The sequence below is a fragment of the Giraffa tippelskirchi genome, chromosome 12 (genome assembly GCF_054371585.1).
Source record: "Giraffa tippelskirchi isolate mGirTip1 chromosome 12, T2T-mGirTip1v1.2.pri, whole genome shotgun sequence".
NCBI classification, from domain to species: domain Eukaryota; kingdom Metazoa; phylum Chordata; class Mammalia; order Artiodactyla; family Giraffidae; genus Giraffa; species Giraffa tippelskirchi.
Window position 1 is genome coordinate 139,632,267 of NC_137286.1, and position 16,409 is coordinate 139,648,675.

General features: G+C 46.7%; 1 protein-coding gene and 1 non-coding gene across 4 annotated transcripts in view; both read left to right on the forward strand.

Moving 5' to 3' along the window:
- UBAC2 (UBA domain containing 2) overlaps positions 1 to 16,409 on the forward strand; it is a 165,464-nt gene that overhangs the window by 135,224 nt on the left and 13,831 nt on the right. For all 3 annotated transcript variants that reach the window (XM_081548939.1, XM_081548940.1, XM_081548941.1), the window contains one exon: positions 15,176 to 15,298. In XM_081548939.1, coding sequence (XP_081405065.1) covers positions 15,176 to 15,298 — 123 coding nt within the window. The remainder of the gene's footprint in view (positions 1 to 15,175; positions 15,299 to 16,409) is intronic.
- TRNAC-ACA (transfer RNA cysteine (anticodon ACA)) lies at positions 9,629 to 9,700 on the forward strand. The gene has a single exon. It is a non-coding gene; the product is annotated as a tRNA-Cys (tRNA).

Genomic DNA, 16,409 nt, shown 5'->3' on the forward strand with positions numbered 1-16,409 from the left:
GCCTACCAGGCTCCTCCATCCATGGGATTTTCCAGGCAAGAGTACTGGAGTGGGGTGCCATTGCCTTCTCCGATTGGCTCTATCAGTACCTGCAAAATATCTTTGAATTTGGCCTATTGGTCTTCAAAACCTAAAACATTCACTGCCTGACCTTTTACAGAAGAGCTTTATCATCCCTCTGCCCTAGAAGATTATGTAGCCAGCAACTTTCCAAGCAACTCTGTCTCCCAGGAAGTCTGTATTCTCTTGAGTTTGATTGTCTGGTAACTGATGTGAACCGCCGTTCCCTTTATAGTTTGGCTGATGGTGACAGTCCCATCATGTACCACAAGCTGAACTTGGTTTCAAGACTTCCTAAGGCATTTCTGTAAGATCTCCATGTACTCTTAGAAGTAGAGTTACGGTGGAGCCCACTGTGAACACATCAGTGCTTGGTATAAGCCAAGCAGGAATGTTGTCAGCAAAGCAGTGAGGTTGCTTGGTGCTGGTTTTTTGTTACCTCTGCACTTCCTCCGGCTGCCCGTGTTTCCTGGTTGATTATCACCTCTGTTTTCAGCAACGAGCAGCCTTTTTGACCCGCGAGGAGAGAAGACGTTAGCGCCTACCACTTCTGACCGTGATTCACACATGCATTTCAGTTATTTTCTCAGTATTTGGTTGAACTGAGTTGGCTGTGTTCTCTCACCCTCCCTTAGTAACATTTTGTGGCTGCGAAAATTGTTTCTCTCCTCATCCAGCCCAGTAACAGTTGTCAGGTAACATCTAACATGTGCATGGTTACGAGCCACATCTGCCTTGCAGATCATGCTGCTGCTGCTGCTAAGTCGCTTCAGTCGTGTCCAACTCTGTCAGACCCCATAGACGGCAGCCCACCAGGCTCCTCCATCCCTGGGATTCTCCAGGCAAGAACACTGGAGTGGGTTGCCATTTCCTTCTCCAATGCATGAAAGTGAAAAGTGAAAGGGAAGTCACTCAGTTGTGTCCGACTCTTCGCGACCCCACGGACTGCAGCCTACCAGGCTCCTCCATCCATGGGATTCTCCAGGCAAGAGTACTGGAGTGGGCTGCCTTTGCCTTCTCCATTGCAAATCATGAGTGTTCCTTTTATTAATCGAGGATTTTTAATTTAGTAACTTTTTTTAATGTAAATAGAAGTGCTTTCACATTCTCAATTTTATTAAGTTTTTGTAGTAGCTTTATTGAGATTGAATCACATAGCATATAGTTCACCTACTTAAAAGAGATCAATTCAGGGAATTCCCTGGCCGGCCAGTGGATAGGACTTGGCACTTTCACAGCCAGGGCCCAGGGTTTGATCTCTGGACAGGGACCTAAGATCCCTCAAGCCACCGGCACAGCCCCACCCCCCCAAAAAAAAAGAAGTACAATTCAGTGATTTTGAGTGTGTCCGCAGAGTTGTCCCACCATCACGGCATTCAATTTCAGAACATTGGTGTTGCTTCCAGAAGAGACCGTTCCCAATAGCAGTCAGTCCTCCATCCTCCCACCCACCTCACCCTGGGCAGCCAGCCGTCTGGTTTCTGACTCTCTAGACTCGCCTGTTCTAGACGCCGAATCGAATCAGATACCAACTGGCCCTTTGTGACGGGGGCCTCACTTGGCCTCCCGTTTCTGAGGTTTGTCCTTGTGGCAGCATGCCTGACTGTCCTTCATTCTGGTTTCTGTCATTGTCCCTTCATCTGGCCGGGTCTCACCTCTTGGCCTCACCAAGACCAGTTTCCATTAGCATCCTCTCCACAAAACATACTTAGTGTACTTAGTGTTCAGCCGGGCTCTGGGGAGTACCTCAGCAAACAAGTCAGCATGGCCTCTCCTCTTCCCGAGTCAGAGTAGGGAGCAGATTGTCATAAGGGCTCTTCTAGAAGTCCCCCCCCCCCCAGGAAAGTGTGTCTGGAATGGAGCCCTGAACGCTGTATACCTAAACCTGTGTGTGTGTGTGTCTCTGTGTCTGTGTGTGGTGTGTGTCTGTGTATCTGTTTGTCTGTGTGTGTGTGTGTGTGTGTGTGTGTGTAGCTCAGGAGTCCACCTTGACTCCAAAGGAAGCAGGTTCTCAGCCAAGATGAACCCTAGCAGCCCTGAAGATAGCATCCGAGCACGTGGCTTGCTTCTCAGCACTTTTCCTTTTCAGCTTTGCTCTTTCACTTTTTGGTGCAATTTGATTTAAAAGCCATCCTTTTCAAGTTGCTGCGCTGCCTTGTCAACAAGCAATCTAATCAGTTAGAGCTAGTTCTTTTATGACTTTTTTCTTTTATGAGTCTGAAGTGTGTAGTATCAGGTACGGAATAAGTTACTAGCGCTCGGTTGATAAAAATCTGCAAATTAAATCAGAACTAGGTGCGAGAACTCTATTTTCAAGTGAAATTCAAGCTCTACTGTTTATCTCCATCTGCACCTCCTTGCAGAAACTGCTGTTATGTTTTGGGTGTTCTTGCAGTTGATCACACTGACCTTTGTGACACAATTCAGAACAGGAAGATAGGATCAATATAAATTCTAATCCCTTTCCAAGGCTGACTCATTAAGTGACCTCGAGAAAATCATTTCTGTTTTCCACTCTGCCTTGGTCTTCATGAGAAAGAAGAGGGTGGTATAGTCTCATGGTGCTTAAGGACGCAAGTATACGATGACCACATACTCGATGTTTGGAGGAGACTGAAATTATCAGCAATCCTAATTCTCTTCATAATTGTTTTTTATTTTTATTTTTCTCATTTATCAAGTGCTTTTTTAAAACCATGAATGAATTTAGAGATATATCTTGAAGCACACCTAATGTTAAACAGGGGAATATTAGAAAAAAAAAAATGTGTCTCCGTAATCATTTTATAAATTTTTCCTGCTCAAAAAACAGAAAAGCCATCCCTGTGGGTTTTCAAAACCAGTAAGCAGTCCGAGTACAGGACAGACCCCTGGGCTACCTGTGAGTTTTTCAGGAAAAAAAAGTCTTTCTGGTCATCTCAAGAAGCCTTGAATTTCATGGAACCCAGCCCAGCTCCAGGCCTGCAGCCTGCTGCGGTGGGTGACAGCCGTGGTTTTGTGAAGAAGGCGGCAGGAGCACAGGAGTTTCCAGGCTCATGAGTCATGATCTCCTATTCAAGATCAGAGCACAGATTAGTGATACCAAGATTTTTTTTTTTTTTAATCATACTTTCTAAGTGATAGTGGTATACACACCCTTGTCTCGCCTGGATTCCAGGAGTGGGGCAAGAGGTGCAGGTGACGCTCTGTTGGTGGCTCAGAGCAGGGGCTCCGGGCTATGAGAGATCACTGCTCAGTACGTGACTTCTGCATCCAAGAGCTGCCTGTTGCTGCCATCTTCGTAGGGGTGGTGCTCAAGGGTCCTTGCTCAGTAGAGATGCCCATCAGAGCTCCTCCATCAGTGCAAGTCACACTCGTAGGCAGTCTGTACCAGAGGGGATAAAGTGGAGAGTGTCTGGACCTGTGTCTGCTGTTGTCTCCTGCAGCAGCTCTGGCAAGTGGTCCCCTGGGCTCCTGCTGCAACAGGGAAGACCTGTTTTTGAGAGAGAACTGCCTGGCTTTCAAGACATTCTTTGAGGGATGGAACCCAGGTCTCCCGCATTACAGTCATGTTGTTTACCATCTGAGCCACCAGGGAAGTAAGATACTGATTTGTAAGAGGCAACTCAGAGTGATTAGTGATCTAGTCCAATTTTCTGTTGTACACATGAGACAGCCTATACCTTCAGGTTGTCTGTCCTCTCAGACTGCCTGCTTGACTGAGTTCTATAGATGTTCAGTGATGGGGAGACCAGTAAGGATTTGGACAGTCAAGAAAGAAGCTAGTTACAGACGGAAAGCAAGAACTGGGCCCTGTACACACTGGTAGGGTGGCAGAGGGGTGGAGGGCCGGGGGAGAGCATTTTAGGTAACAGGCGCAATTTGAGCAGATGTTGTCTTGGTAAGTGAGAACATGGTAAGTGGAAGGAACGTGCAGGGAAGAGATGAGAAGTAATTAGGATGATGCTGGTTTTGGAGGACCTTCAAAACAGGACAGAACAATTCAGATGTGATTTCACATGTAATTAAGATCCTCAGTTGAGGTGGTGGTGCTGTAAGGCCATATAGACGCGGTTCACCTGCTGTGGTGTAGAGATTGGATGGGGACAGTACAGTCACACCTGGAGATGCTGCAGGTTCGGCTCCAGACCACATGAAAGCAAGTATTGCAATAAAGCAAGTCCCACGAATTTCTGATTTCCCAGTGCATATAAAACTTATGTTTATACTATACTGTAGTCTGTTGAGTATGCAATAGCATTTTGTCCTTAAAAATGCACATACCTTAATCAAAAAAATACATTATTGGTAAAAAATGCCAGGCATTATCTGAGCCTTCCGGGAGTAATAATCTTTCTACTGGCTGAGGGTCTTGCCTCAATGCCAAAGGCTCCTGACGACTCATCAGGACGGTGTTTGCTGAAGGTTGGGGTGGTTGTGGCAATTTCTTAAAATTAGACAGCAGCATGCATGGCACCCCGAAACAATTAGAGCAGTAGCATCAAAAGTCACTGATCACAGATCACCATAACAAATAGTGATACACAGACACACGGAGAGTGAGTGCTGCTGGAAAAATGTCACGGATAGATAGGCTCGGTGCAACGTTGCCACACACTCTCAATATGCAACAGACGGAACATCTGTTGGTGAACCAAGGCAGTGACGTCATCCAAGAGGCTGTTGCTTTAATCGCAGAGGATGACAGCAAAGATGGACACAGTGGCAGACCCCCTTGAAAGGAAATACAGGTGGTAACTTGAAAGTGGGCTGGATTTTGATGTACAGGGGAGAGAGTTGAGTCCAAAAGGGTCGCCAGGCTTTCAGGAGATGCTGTCCTCCCTGGCCCGGTGCTGGTCAGAGAACGAGTAAGGGGGTGACAGGTGATCACCGAAGGGTGAAAATGAGTGGCCGCTCGGGGGCGAAGAGATGTAAAAAGAGGGGAAACACTGAGTCATCCCCAATCTCAGTTTTAATAACAAGTTTCACCTCTTCTTCTGTCCGAACACTTACTGGTAACAAGTACCAGAACTAAATTTAATTTTTACTTTTATCTAATAATTTCTGTGTAGAGTTAAGGTTAAGGAGCAAAAAAAAAAGCAAAACAAATTGTAAACAAAAGGTGTAACACAGAAATGTGTCATCCCAGTGCCAAAAGATGCCCTCTGCTTCATATTTTCAAGAAAGCTGTGTCCTGTGCTGTGCAGTTCTTACTAACTTGTGTTCAGTGTTCACACGCGTATGCTAGTAAATCAAGTGAAGATAGTAAAGACGCCTTAAAGTGAGAGAGAGGTGTCCTCTTCCTGTACCTGATGGCCCCAGCCTGGGCTGCTCATACCCTCACCACCACTTCCTCCTCACGAGAGAGCGAGCGTTCCCGTTCAATGCCAAAATCAAAACCAAACCTCCCCCCAAAAGGCAGGGTCACCTTTGATCCTGATGCTCCACGGAAGAGAAAGTCCCTGTTAGAGGAGGGTCAGCCAGCCTTAGGGAAATGTGAGCACCCCCACCCCACCCCAGGCATGCACATCGCCTGTACCACACCTGCCCCCTTCACCCCTGGGGTGGGAAGCCCATAACTTCGGGGTCATCTGAAGCCCACTCCTCTTGTCTCCTGAGTCCTTTCCTCTGCCTGTTAGAATTGTACCTATGTCTCAGAAGAAGTTAAGATCGGCGGTGATGGGAAGCCCTGGCCTCTCACGAGACAGGCCATCTGAGACACACAGGACTCGGGACGCACATCGGGTGGGGTGCACACCGGCCAGAGCGTCCCTCGCAGGGAGCTCGGTGGCTCGGGCTGTGTCATTGCTTCCTAACAGCGGCCGCTGGGCGCCTCCTCACCTTGTTCCTCACTGCCTCCCCAATCCAGTCCCCAGACCACACCCATGGCCCGGGCCCCCACCACCACCCAGCAACGGAGTGGCCCCCAGAGCTCCAGCCGAGCAGGACAAGAAGGAGGAGGAGCTATGGCAGAGGGCATCAGGCCGTCGGAGAGTCCTGTCTCACTGCTGTGAAAGCTGCCTTGTGTTTTGCTGAGAAGGGTGGTTGATGTGAAGTGTCTGAGCCCCCAAAACTGGCTGTCGGATAAACCCCAAAGAAAACGGAGAGCTGTCAAATTAAGCTGGGACTGTGTTCAAGCCCCCCCTAGTTTCCCTCTAGTCGATGATTTCCTCCGAGCACCCACTCAGACTGCTTGTGCCTGGCAGCGCACAGCGCCACTGTCATGACGTCTGGCATCTGTGCAAATGTGAGGACAGGGCGCTTCACACACCGTGCCTGCCTCCATCTCCCACGTGCTTCTCCTGGTCATTCCTAGGTGTGACCCAGGAACCGCTTCCCAGAGGCGTGATCGGACTTGTTCTCAGCCCTGTGATTGTCCTTCCATCTTTCATCCGCGTGATGGGTAGATGTATGGCTAGTTTCTGGGTGTGGCAGCTCTAATGGGGTTTGTTTCCGGGTTTTGCCATGAAGCTAGTGCTGATGACAGCAGCCCCTGGGGCTGTTTCTGTCCTCCGTCCTGAGCGCTCAGTCTAAGAGGCCTCTCACATCGCCCTCAGTCACTACATGCCACATCCCCAGTGCCTTCTGCTCAGTTTCTACCGTGCCTTTGTTTTGTCACCTCAGCTAAGCGCTCTCTGGGCCATAGGAAATTAGTCACTTCTCGGCGTGTCACAGCGCTCTTGACCTGGCCCCAGTGCAGCGCCCTGCACATAGAAGGTATGGGAATGAGGCCAAGCCTACTCGTATTTACACCGTGAGCGGCAGCCTGCGATGGGGACATGGCAGCAGTCCAGCACTTTATAAACACCCCTGCCGTGAGGAGCTCCTAGCTCCAGCTTCCCGGCACCACCGCAGCCCCCCAGCCATGATTCTTTGAAAACTACTGGTTCCCGTGTTAGAGGGAGAGGGTGCCTCCTGCCGCCTCCTGCCATTAAACGTCGTATCGGCCATGTGATGCGCTCCTCCGCTCTCTGGACCTCCCAGCCTCAGCCCCTCCCACCCTGTCCATCCCAACACTTAGGGCCCCGTATTACAACTCACTGTTCCATCTTTGCCAAGGAAAACCCCCTAGAACTTCACTCAGCAATATGCTTTGCTATATATTTGTCTGCTGCCTTATTCATTCAGCGAATATTTCTTAAGTAGTTGGATATGCCGGGTGGCAGGCGAGGCTGGGTCTATTAATACAAAGACAAGAAGGACAGTCTCAGCCTTCATGGATCTCGTCAGCTGCTGGGAGATTCCTAGCAGAGAACTGAAGTGTAACGTGCCAATGGCTGTCCCTGGCAAGGTGCATGAGGGAGCAGCTCACCCTGGACTAGCTCACCCCAGGGATTAGAGAAGCCTCCTGGGCAGGTGTCTAGACTGTGAGGCCAGAGAGGTGAGGAAGACCATTGGGACGGTCAATGGGAGGCTGGCAAGCCCAGGTGAGAAACCCCAACTGTATCCTAAAACCAATAGCAGCTTGACAAGTATCAAAGAATATCTCCACTTACCTGAGAAGGCTGTTAATATACTCTAATTTTTTTTCTAGCTCTATATCTCCATATGGCTAGATATTTTTATATACTTCAGAAGCCAGAGTAGCTTGTAACCAGAATTGACTGCAGACGCAGATGCGAGAATCCAGCTATCTTCCGTTAAGCCAGACATAAAAGAGATTTACAAAAATAGAAAATAATGACATTCTTCTCAGTAACTAATAATCTTTGTTTCAGAAAAAAAAATTTTTTTCATTAAAGTATGTTAGCAAGTAGTGGGTTTGTGATTGCTGTCAGTGAAGGAAAAAGTATTGAACCACTGAAGGGTTTTTAAGTGGAGAGATGGAATGATGAGATTTGTCTCTCAGAAAATCACCCTTGATGGTGATCTAAAATGGGACGGTGGGAGTCAGAGTGGAGAGAAGCAGACGGATTCCAAAGGACTCGGGACTTAACAGTTTGCAGAGCTGGTGAGCTGGCTTGTTCTGTGAATGGACGTCTGTGTCATTCCCCAGGAGCGGGGACACAGGAAGAGATACAGGACCGTTGACGAGTTTTGTCTGGGACATGCTTCATCTTACATGTCTCTGGAGCCTCTGAGGGGACGTGTCGGGAGAGCTGGCCGTGTGGCTCCAGGGGGCAACACCTGGATTGGGGAGGGTGGGTAGGAGTCTCCACCAGGCGCTTGGAAACTAGAGCCTTGGGGACACACGACCCCCTGGGGACAGAGAGAGAGGAGGGATGATCCTAACAGAACCTGAGGGGCACCAGCCAGCTGTTAAGGACACAGACCGGAGGTGGCAGCTCTCAGGGGCACTCGGAGTGACGAGAGGCCCCAAAGCCCAAGAAAGTGTGATTCTCCAGAAGCCAGAGGGGCATGGGGGCAGGGGGCGGGGGGGCCCAATGCCCCGGGAGGGTGTGGAGAGCGAAGGAGGCGCCACTGACCAAGCAGAGGGGGTTCCGGGAAACCTGGACAAAGAGGGAAAAGCAGTTTAACGGATAGAATACCAGACTGGGAGTTTCTGGAAGGCGGGGACACCATCTGAGCTCTCTTTCCAGCTTCGTGGCTCAGGTTCTTACAGGTGCTTGAGTAGGCACTCTGATTCCTCTGATTTTACTGTAACCGAGCCACCTGGAGCAGTCTGGTCTTCCCTCTGTCTGAACTCCACAGTAAACTGCTCACATTAAACGTACAGTACTTCCTTAGAGCCTGCGGCAGAACTTCCCGACCCCTGGGTTGCGGTCACAGGTGGGCTGAGGTATTGACCCCTTCAGCGCACAGGGCAGCGGGAGGGCCCGAAGCTGCCAGGCTGGGTGTGTGGGCTTCTTCTGTCCTGTGTGACACAGGACAGCCTTCTGTGTGTGCCGTGACGTGGAGGCCACTGGACGGCCATGGTCCACAGCAGGGTGGATGGTTCCTGTATAGGTGCTGCCTCTCAGGGTCACTGAACAGTCCTGTCACTATGTCCTGATGAACCCAGACCCACCCCAGCATCTTCCTGACACAGTCCACAGGCAGCCACCATGGAGAGGGACCCACCTGCTTTACACTTCAGAACCTAACATCTGATAAAGGCTTTCAGATCACCAAAGATGGAGAATAAAGGATGCTCCCCCCACCCTGCCCCAAGTGACCAACCTTTTAAAATAAGATAAGGATGCCTTTGGGAAGGCTTCATTGTTCTAAACCATCACATTCTTTTATACCCACTCGGTAACCATTCTCCATCTCGCCCTTTGCTGGGGAACCAGCTCGGGCTGCACTGAGCCAAGAGCCGTGCCCGCCACCTGGGGGCTTTGATGCAAATCTCACCCCCAGCACAGCTCTCCAGGGTCCTGTGGTTGAGCTGAGAAGATGAGAAATAACCCTGTAAGACACCATGCAAGTATCAGAGGGTGATAATAGCTAAATGTATACGTCATATGCTTTTAGACGTTTTTCAGGCTCTGTTTTAAATGCTTTACGTGTACAAACTCATTATTTCTCATATCCTTATGAGGTGAGTGTAGTTGTTATTTGCATATTACAGATGAGAAAACTGAAGTTCAAAGAAGTTGTTTTTTGTTTTGTTTTTTTTTTTTAACTAAAGCCTCAGGTTACATGGACTTCCCTGGTGGCTCAGATGGTAAAGCGTCTGCCTACAATGCAGGAGACCCAGGTTCAATCCCTGGGTTGGGAAGATCCCCTGGAGAAGGAAGTGGCACCCCACTCCAGTACTGTTGCCTGGAAAATCCCATAGATGGAGGAGCCTGGTGGGCTACAGTCCATGGGGTCACAGAGTCAGACACAACTGAGCGACTTCACTTTCACTAAGGTCACATGATAAGTGGCAGAGCTGGGGTTTGAACCCAGGTATTCTGGCTCTAGAGACTGCTCTCAGTCCCTCAGCCTCCTCTACTCTTCTGTCCCTCCGTCATTACTCCAGAGCATTGTTTTGGCCCTTGAAGTAGGAATAAACGCATTCTCAGTCCCCTGTCTTTGAACAGCCTGACAAAATGCCTGGCTCTCCTCTCCATGATTGAAGCCACACTCGACCTTTAAAACTCGGCTAAGCCCCCACCCTCTTTGAAGTTTCACCCCCGAGCTTTGGCCGCGCCCTTTGATGCCTTGTGGCTTCCTTCCTGGACCTCCTTGCCTGGTTCTGACTTTTCCCTTTTCTGGACGTCTTCCTTCCCCGTGGAGATGAGGAGCTCCGTGGCAGCAAGGACCAGACCATGCGCCTTGCTCGTGTCCCCCATGGAGGCAGTGAGTCCCCCGGGGGCCCCTGGGGGACTCTTCTGACCGAGCTTCTCGGCGTAGACATGGCCTGGCCTGACCGTCCCGTCTGAAAGCAGCCAAGACCTGTAGAGATTGAGTTCTAGTCCACGGAACTTCCACACGATACAACATGAACAACTGTTTGCGGCTCTCAGTTGGAAAATCAGTTGTTTGCTTATTTTCAAAAGAAATTTGACTTCATTTGAAAATCTCCTTACCAACTAATAACATAAAATGGCTCTTCAAAATGCAAGCCGTTTCCTCCTTCCTCTTTTGAGTATGTGGTTATTGCTTTTGAAGAAGACAAAGTGAAGGAAGTGTTTCCTGTTTGCAGAGGCTCACGTTGAACCTACAGAAAGAGCAGACCGGTGTCAAAACATCCCGGAACCTAGAGCTCTTGTAACTTTCTGCTTTTTAAGCACTTTTTTCTATCACAGCTTGGGGTTTAGTTTTTTGTTGCTGGTTTTTTGTTTTGTTTTGCTTTGCTTATTCTTTCACTCTCACTCCCTTTGAAGAGTAAAATGTTACAGATTCACCCAGCGGTTCATTCCCCTTCCCACTGCCGTGTCCTGAAGCAGGTGTATTGTGTATCTGATGCCTTTTACCGTGTCCACTGCCTGCGTTTATCCACTGCCTGCGTTTATCCACTGCCTGTGTTTATTTGGATCTTCGCCACCTGCGTGTATGTCAGGGCTTCTCAGCCAGGACACTGGGCCTTTCGGTCCGGGCCATCCTTTGTTGTGGAGTCTGTCCTGTGCATTAGAGGGTGCTTAGCAGCAGTCGTGGCCTCTACCTCCTAAAAACCAACAGCACCCACCACCCTCTCCCCAAACTCCTCCCCACCCCCTAAGACAACCAAAACTGCCTCTAGACATCTGCCCCCAAATATTCCCTAGGGGGTGGGGGCAGAATCACTACGTGTGTGTGTGTGTGTGTGTGTGTGTGTACACACATACATATATATCCATAAAATAGGTTACATAGTATACTATTCTAAATATTTTTAAATTTATGTAAATAGTTTTATATATACATATTCTTATGTAGCTTTCTTTGTTCATTCAGCATTGTATCTTTGAGATGTATCCATTAGATCTAGTTCATTTATTCTAGCTGCACATGTAATAGTCTTTTATATAATGGAACCACTCACTAGTTTATTTCCCTACTTAGGGACAGTTGAATTTTTTTACACTTTCTTACTTAATATTATAATCTGTGCTTCGAAGAATATCCTTCTAAATACCCCTTTAGGTACTCACAGCTCCCTGGAGATAAAATTGCTGGACTATAGAACATCCTCAGTTTTACTACATCTTGACACATTGTTCTCTAAAATGTTTGTGCCAGTGTAAACTCTCATCAACACTGTATAGAATTCCCATTTCCTTCACATCACCCCCTCCTTGGTATTGTTAGACATTTTATTTTTGCCGGTCTTACAGTTATGAAATGACTTAGTGCTGTTTTAATTTGCATTTCCCATGTTAGTGAGGTTGAACATCTTTTCTTATGTTTATTGATTCAGGGTTTCCTCTTCTGTAAATTGTCTTTTCATATGCATTCTCCACTTTTCTCTAGTGTTATTTATTTTTTCTCATTAATTTACATATTCTGGATACTATTTTGTCAGTTATACATTACACACATCTTCTCTTAATCTATACTTTGTCTTCTAGCTCTGTTGTTTTTAATCACACAAAATTCTTATTTGTAGTAATAAGAATTACTTAGCAAGAATTAATTAGCAACCCTTTTTCATGAGATATGCTTCATATTTTGGTTTTAGAAATCCTTTCCCATCCCAGCAACATAAAGAATGTCTCTTATTTCTTCTAAAATGTTTAACAGCTTAGCTTTCCAGATTTAAATCTTTAATCTCTGGGGTTTATTTTAAAATAAACTTATTTTGTATGTGGCACGAGGTCTAATGCTTTTTCCATGTCTGTAACCAATTGTCCCAGTACTGTTCATTAAATGGTGTCTTTCCTGCTGACTTACAGGGTCTCCTCCATCATGTACTAAGTGTCCACATTTTCTTCTGATTTCTCAGCCTTTCTCTTTGCACTGCTCACCTATCACATGCTCATACCATCCTACTTTAATTCTTGTCATCTGACAGTAAGTCCTAATAACTGGTAGATAAAAGTCCTCCTTTATACTTCTTGAAGGTGTTAAGGTCTGGTTTTGACCCTTAATTTCAGGTTGTCTCATTCCACCAAAACACACACGCAGATACACAGCTTTAGCTGCATGTGACAGCAGCGTGAAATCACAGAAACCTAAACAAGGTATAAGTCTGTCTCATGTAAAACAAATCAGACGTTGACAGCCCCGAACCGTCGGGAGCAGTTGCCGCCCCCAGTCTCCTCTTCTCTTACTGCTGCCCTGTCCTCAGCTTGGGGCCAGGAGGAGGAGGAAGCACTGAGGAAGGCTGTGTCCCTCCCTTGAAGGTCCCCTCTGGGCGTCCCGCGTGCTCTTCCTGCTTGCGTACCATTGGCCGAACTGAGTCCATGTGGGGGACGCTGAGAATGTGTTGTAATAACTGTGTCACCAAAATAAATCTTATTTTTAAGGAAAAGGGAATGTGGGTATTGAGAGTCAGCCCACCATCTCTGCTGCACTCTGGAATTGGCAAAGTGTGGAAAGATGCCAGTTTTGAGCCTTCTCAGGCAGGAATGGGCTGTCTTTCCACTGATACCCTTCAATCAAGCTTACCATTTTTCATAGAGACCTTGCAGATCTGTTAGATTTAATTCGTAAGGACCTGTGAGTGAGTGTGAGAGTTAGTTGTCCAGTCGTGTCTGACTCTTTGCGACCCCATGGACTGTAGCCCACCAGATTCTTCTGTTCATGGGATTTCCCAGACAAGAATATTGAAGTGGGTTGCCATTTCCTTCTCCAGGGGATCTTCCCAACTCAGAGATCAAACCCATGCCTCCTGCGTTGCAGGCAGACTCTTTACCATCTGAGTCACCAGGGAAGCCCTCCTAAGTACCTAAATAGTTTTTGTTACTCTTTGTAAATAGGAATTTTTTGCAGTTACATTTTCTCAGTGATCACGGGCAAGGGATGTTCCTGACATTTTTGTGTCTTGTACTCTGTCTTGTTAGTCCTCATTTTCTAGGTAAGACAGTCGTCCTACGTAAATGACAGTTTTGTTTCTTCCCTTCCATCCTGCTGCATTTTCTTTCACAATTGGTTGGTCTTGTCTTCATTATGCACTGACTTGTGTTGAATGCAAGAATTGGTAATAGGCATTCTTGTCTCTTCATCAAGTTTTATCAAATTATTTTTATATCTGTTGAATGAGCATTTGGTTTTTATCTTTTAATCTGTTAATGTATGAATTACATTACTATATTTTCTAAGATTTCTGAGATAAATCCTAATCTAATATATCTTTTTGAATAAGATGTTAGTTTTTTTAACATTGTTGGATTGAGTTTGTTGATATTCTATTTAGGATTATTGTACCTGTCCATAAATGAAAAATGGGCTGTTTTATAGTTCTTCTTTCTCATGATAGCCTTCTCTGATTTTGGAAACAGCATTACATAGCCTCAGAAAATTAGATGGAGAGCTCTTTTCCTTTTCTCTAGAACAATTTAAGACAGCGGGTCCTTAAAATTTTCATGGACTTCACCTGTAGATTTTTAGTAGGTAGATTGTTAACTATTATTTCAGTGACTTTAATGGCTAAAAGTCTAGTCAGGTTTTCTATTTCTTCTTGTAACGTTCTATTAAAGTATAACATTCAGAAAAGTTGGCATATAAAGGGAGTCATACAAATGTACTTTTGTGTTTATTTTATTTATTTAGTATTATGTTGAGAGATTTCACCACATTGTTGCATGCAGTTGTAGCCTCTTTCAGACCCAGATGCTGGCGCCTCCACTCCTGAACCCAGATAGGCGCCAGTGCCCAGGTGGATCTGAATTAGCAGAGTGTGCGTGCCCTCACACCTGTCCCTGCTTCTTTATTGCCCTGGTTTCCAGAGCTTGTTTCTGTCACCCTAGGGCCTCTGTCTCCCCTTTGTGTTCAGTTCTGCATTTGAAATATTTTAAAATTTTATCCACAAGTATTTATAGTAGGAAAAATTTTAGGTTTTCTTAGTCTCTAAATCTTCCAGAACTAGAAGATATCTAAAAACAGATTGAAGTTGATAACTTAAAAAGTTGGCATATGGGTAAAAACATCCATTTTTAAAAAGCAGCATGAGGTGCATACTTTTTTTTCTTCCAGTTGTGGCTTTTGTTCACTGATGACATAGAAAAGGCAAGAAATGACCTCGCAATCAATGTTAAGTTACCCAGAAAGCCACATGGAGGACAGGCCCGAACCACTTGTCCCTCTGTGGAGGGTTTACCTTTCCATTCTCAAGCCTGTCCCCCAGCCTGGGGTTTATCTCCACCTGTAGTCTCTCTCTCTCTGCTGACCTTACTCAGAATTTACTTAAATTTTCAAAAAGAACAAGAAGAGGAAGGAGCAGCATTTTAAAGAGCTGCTGAAGGAAGCTCCAGGTTTCTGGTTGCCCGCCCCGAGTTAGCCTACCCCTCGCGGCTTCTCCAGAGCCCAGCAGAGTCGGGACGGCATTGGTGGGGACACCATGGGGCTGAGGTTAGGAGTGACTTCCGCCACCTTCTGCAGCCAGATCACACAAGTCCCTTTGGCAGCACCCATCCTCTCCATTTCTCTCTGCGCATCTCCTGCAGGCTGCCTATTTCAGCCTGTTGAGGGAAGGGCTGCAGGACCCTTTCCGCTTGCGCACAGCACATCCTTCTGACATCTTACCTCCAGTCTGCAGCTGTGACTACATCACCGGAGAAGGCTCTGCCAAGCGTTACGAGGCTTCGTCGCCTCCATGTCTGATCTCTGTGCGATGATCTCTTTCTAGGGAGGAATGATCAACTGGAACCGTCTTTTCCCTCCTCTACGTCAGCGAAGAAACATCAACTATCAGGATGGTCGGCGATCTGAACAACCAGCGTCCCCACCTCTAGAGGTTTCGGAGGAGCAGGTAATCCTAACACCTGGTACTTGCCCTAAACCCGGGCTTCACACCCGCGGCAGTTTTGGTGGACAGGACTTGAAAGAAATCAAGCATATATTGATACATAGAGATCTTCATACCAGGTAAACTGCCAGCTATACCCGTGATAGACATTTGGACCCTGTGATTGGCTTCTCTGGTCTTAATGACTTTGAAGAGGATATAATTTCAAAAAAAATTGCATTGCAATTGCTTATTTTTAAGTGTATGACATTTCATACGTACACAACTACTGAACCTGGTTCACTGCAAGGGCTGGGAGAGAAGGAGGCGGAAGGTCCAGGAGCTTCTCTGTTTGTATGGTTTAACCTTAGGAATCAAGTAAACGTTTTACAGGTTCAAAAAGCAAATCAACACTGGGGACAACCATAAAACTAAAAGGCAACTGAAGTAAATGTTCCAACTGTATCTTAAGGGAATAATATAAGAAAGGGGGGAAATTAATTTCAGTTACTTGTGAACATATGTCCTCTGCCTAAAAAAAAAAAAACAGAAAAAAGAACTGCAAACAGATCTCAAACTCCTCATGGGTACGAATACAGCAATTCTGAAATTATGTTGTGTGTGTGGGCTTCCCAGGTGGTGCTAGTGGTAAAGAACCCACCTGCCAGTGCAAGAGACATAAGAGACTTGGATACATTCCCTGGGTCAGGAAGATCCCTGGAGAAGGAAATGGCAACTCACTCCAGTGTTCTTGCCTGGAGAATTCCAGGGACGGGAACCTGGAGGGCTACAGTCCATAGGGTCGCAAAGAGTGAGACACGACTGAAGCGGCTTAGTATGCATGCATTGTAGACTAGACCAGACAAGAAAATAGGGACAGGATATATGCGGCTTCATCTCAGGTGGCTCAGGAAAAATAAGTGGGAGAGAGAGAGAGAAAGAGCGAGCAAGAGAGAGAGAGAGAGTGTGTGTGTGTGTGTGTGTGTGTGGACAGAAAACAACTGCGGCAAAGTAATAACTGGTGAATCTGGGTGGAAGAGTGATCAGGTTCTTAGTGCACTCTTCTTGAAATTTTCCTTGAAGTTTGTGATTACTTCACACTGGAAAGTTTTTGAAAATCTATAAAAGTCAGTGT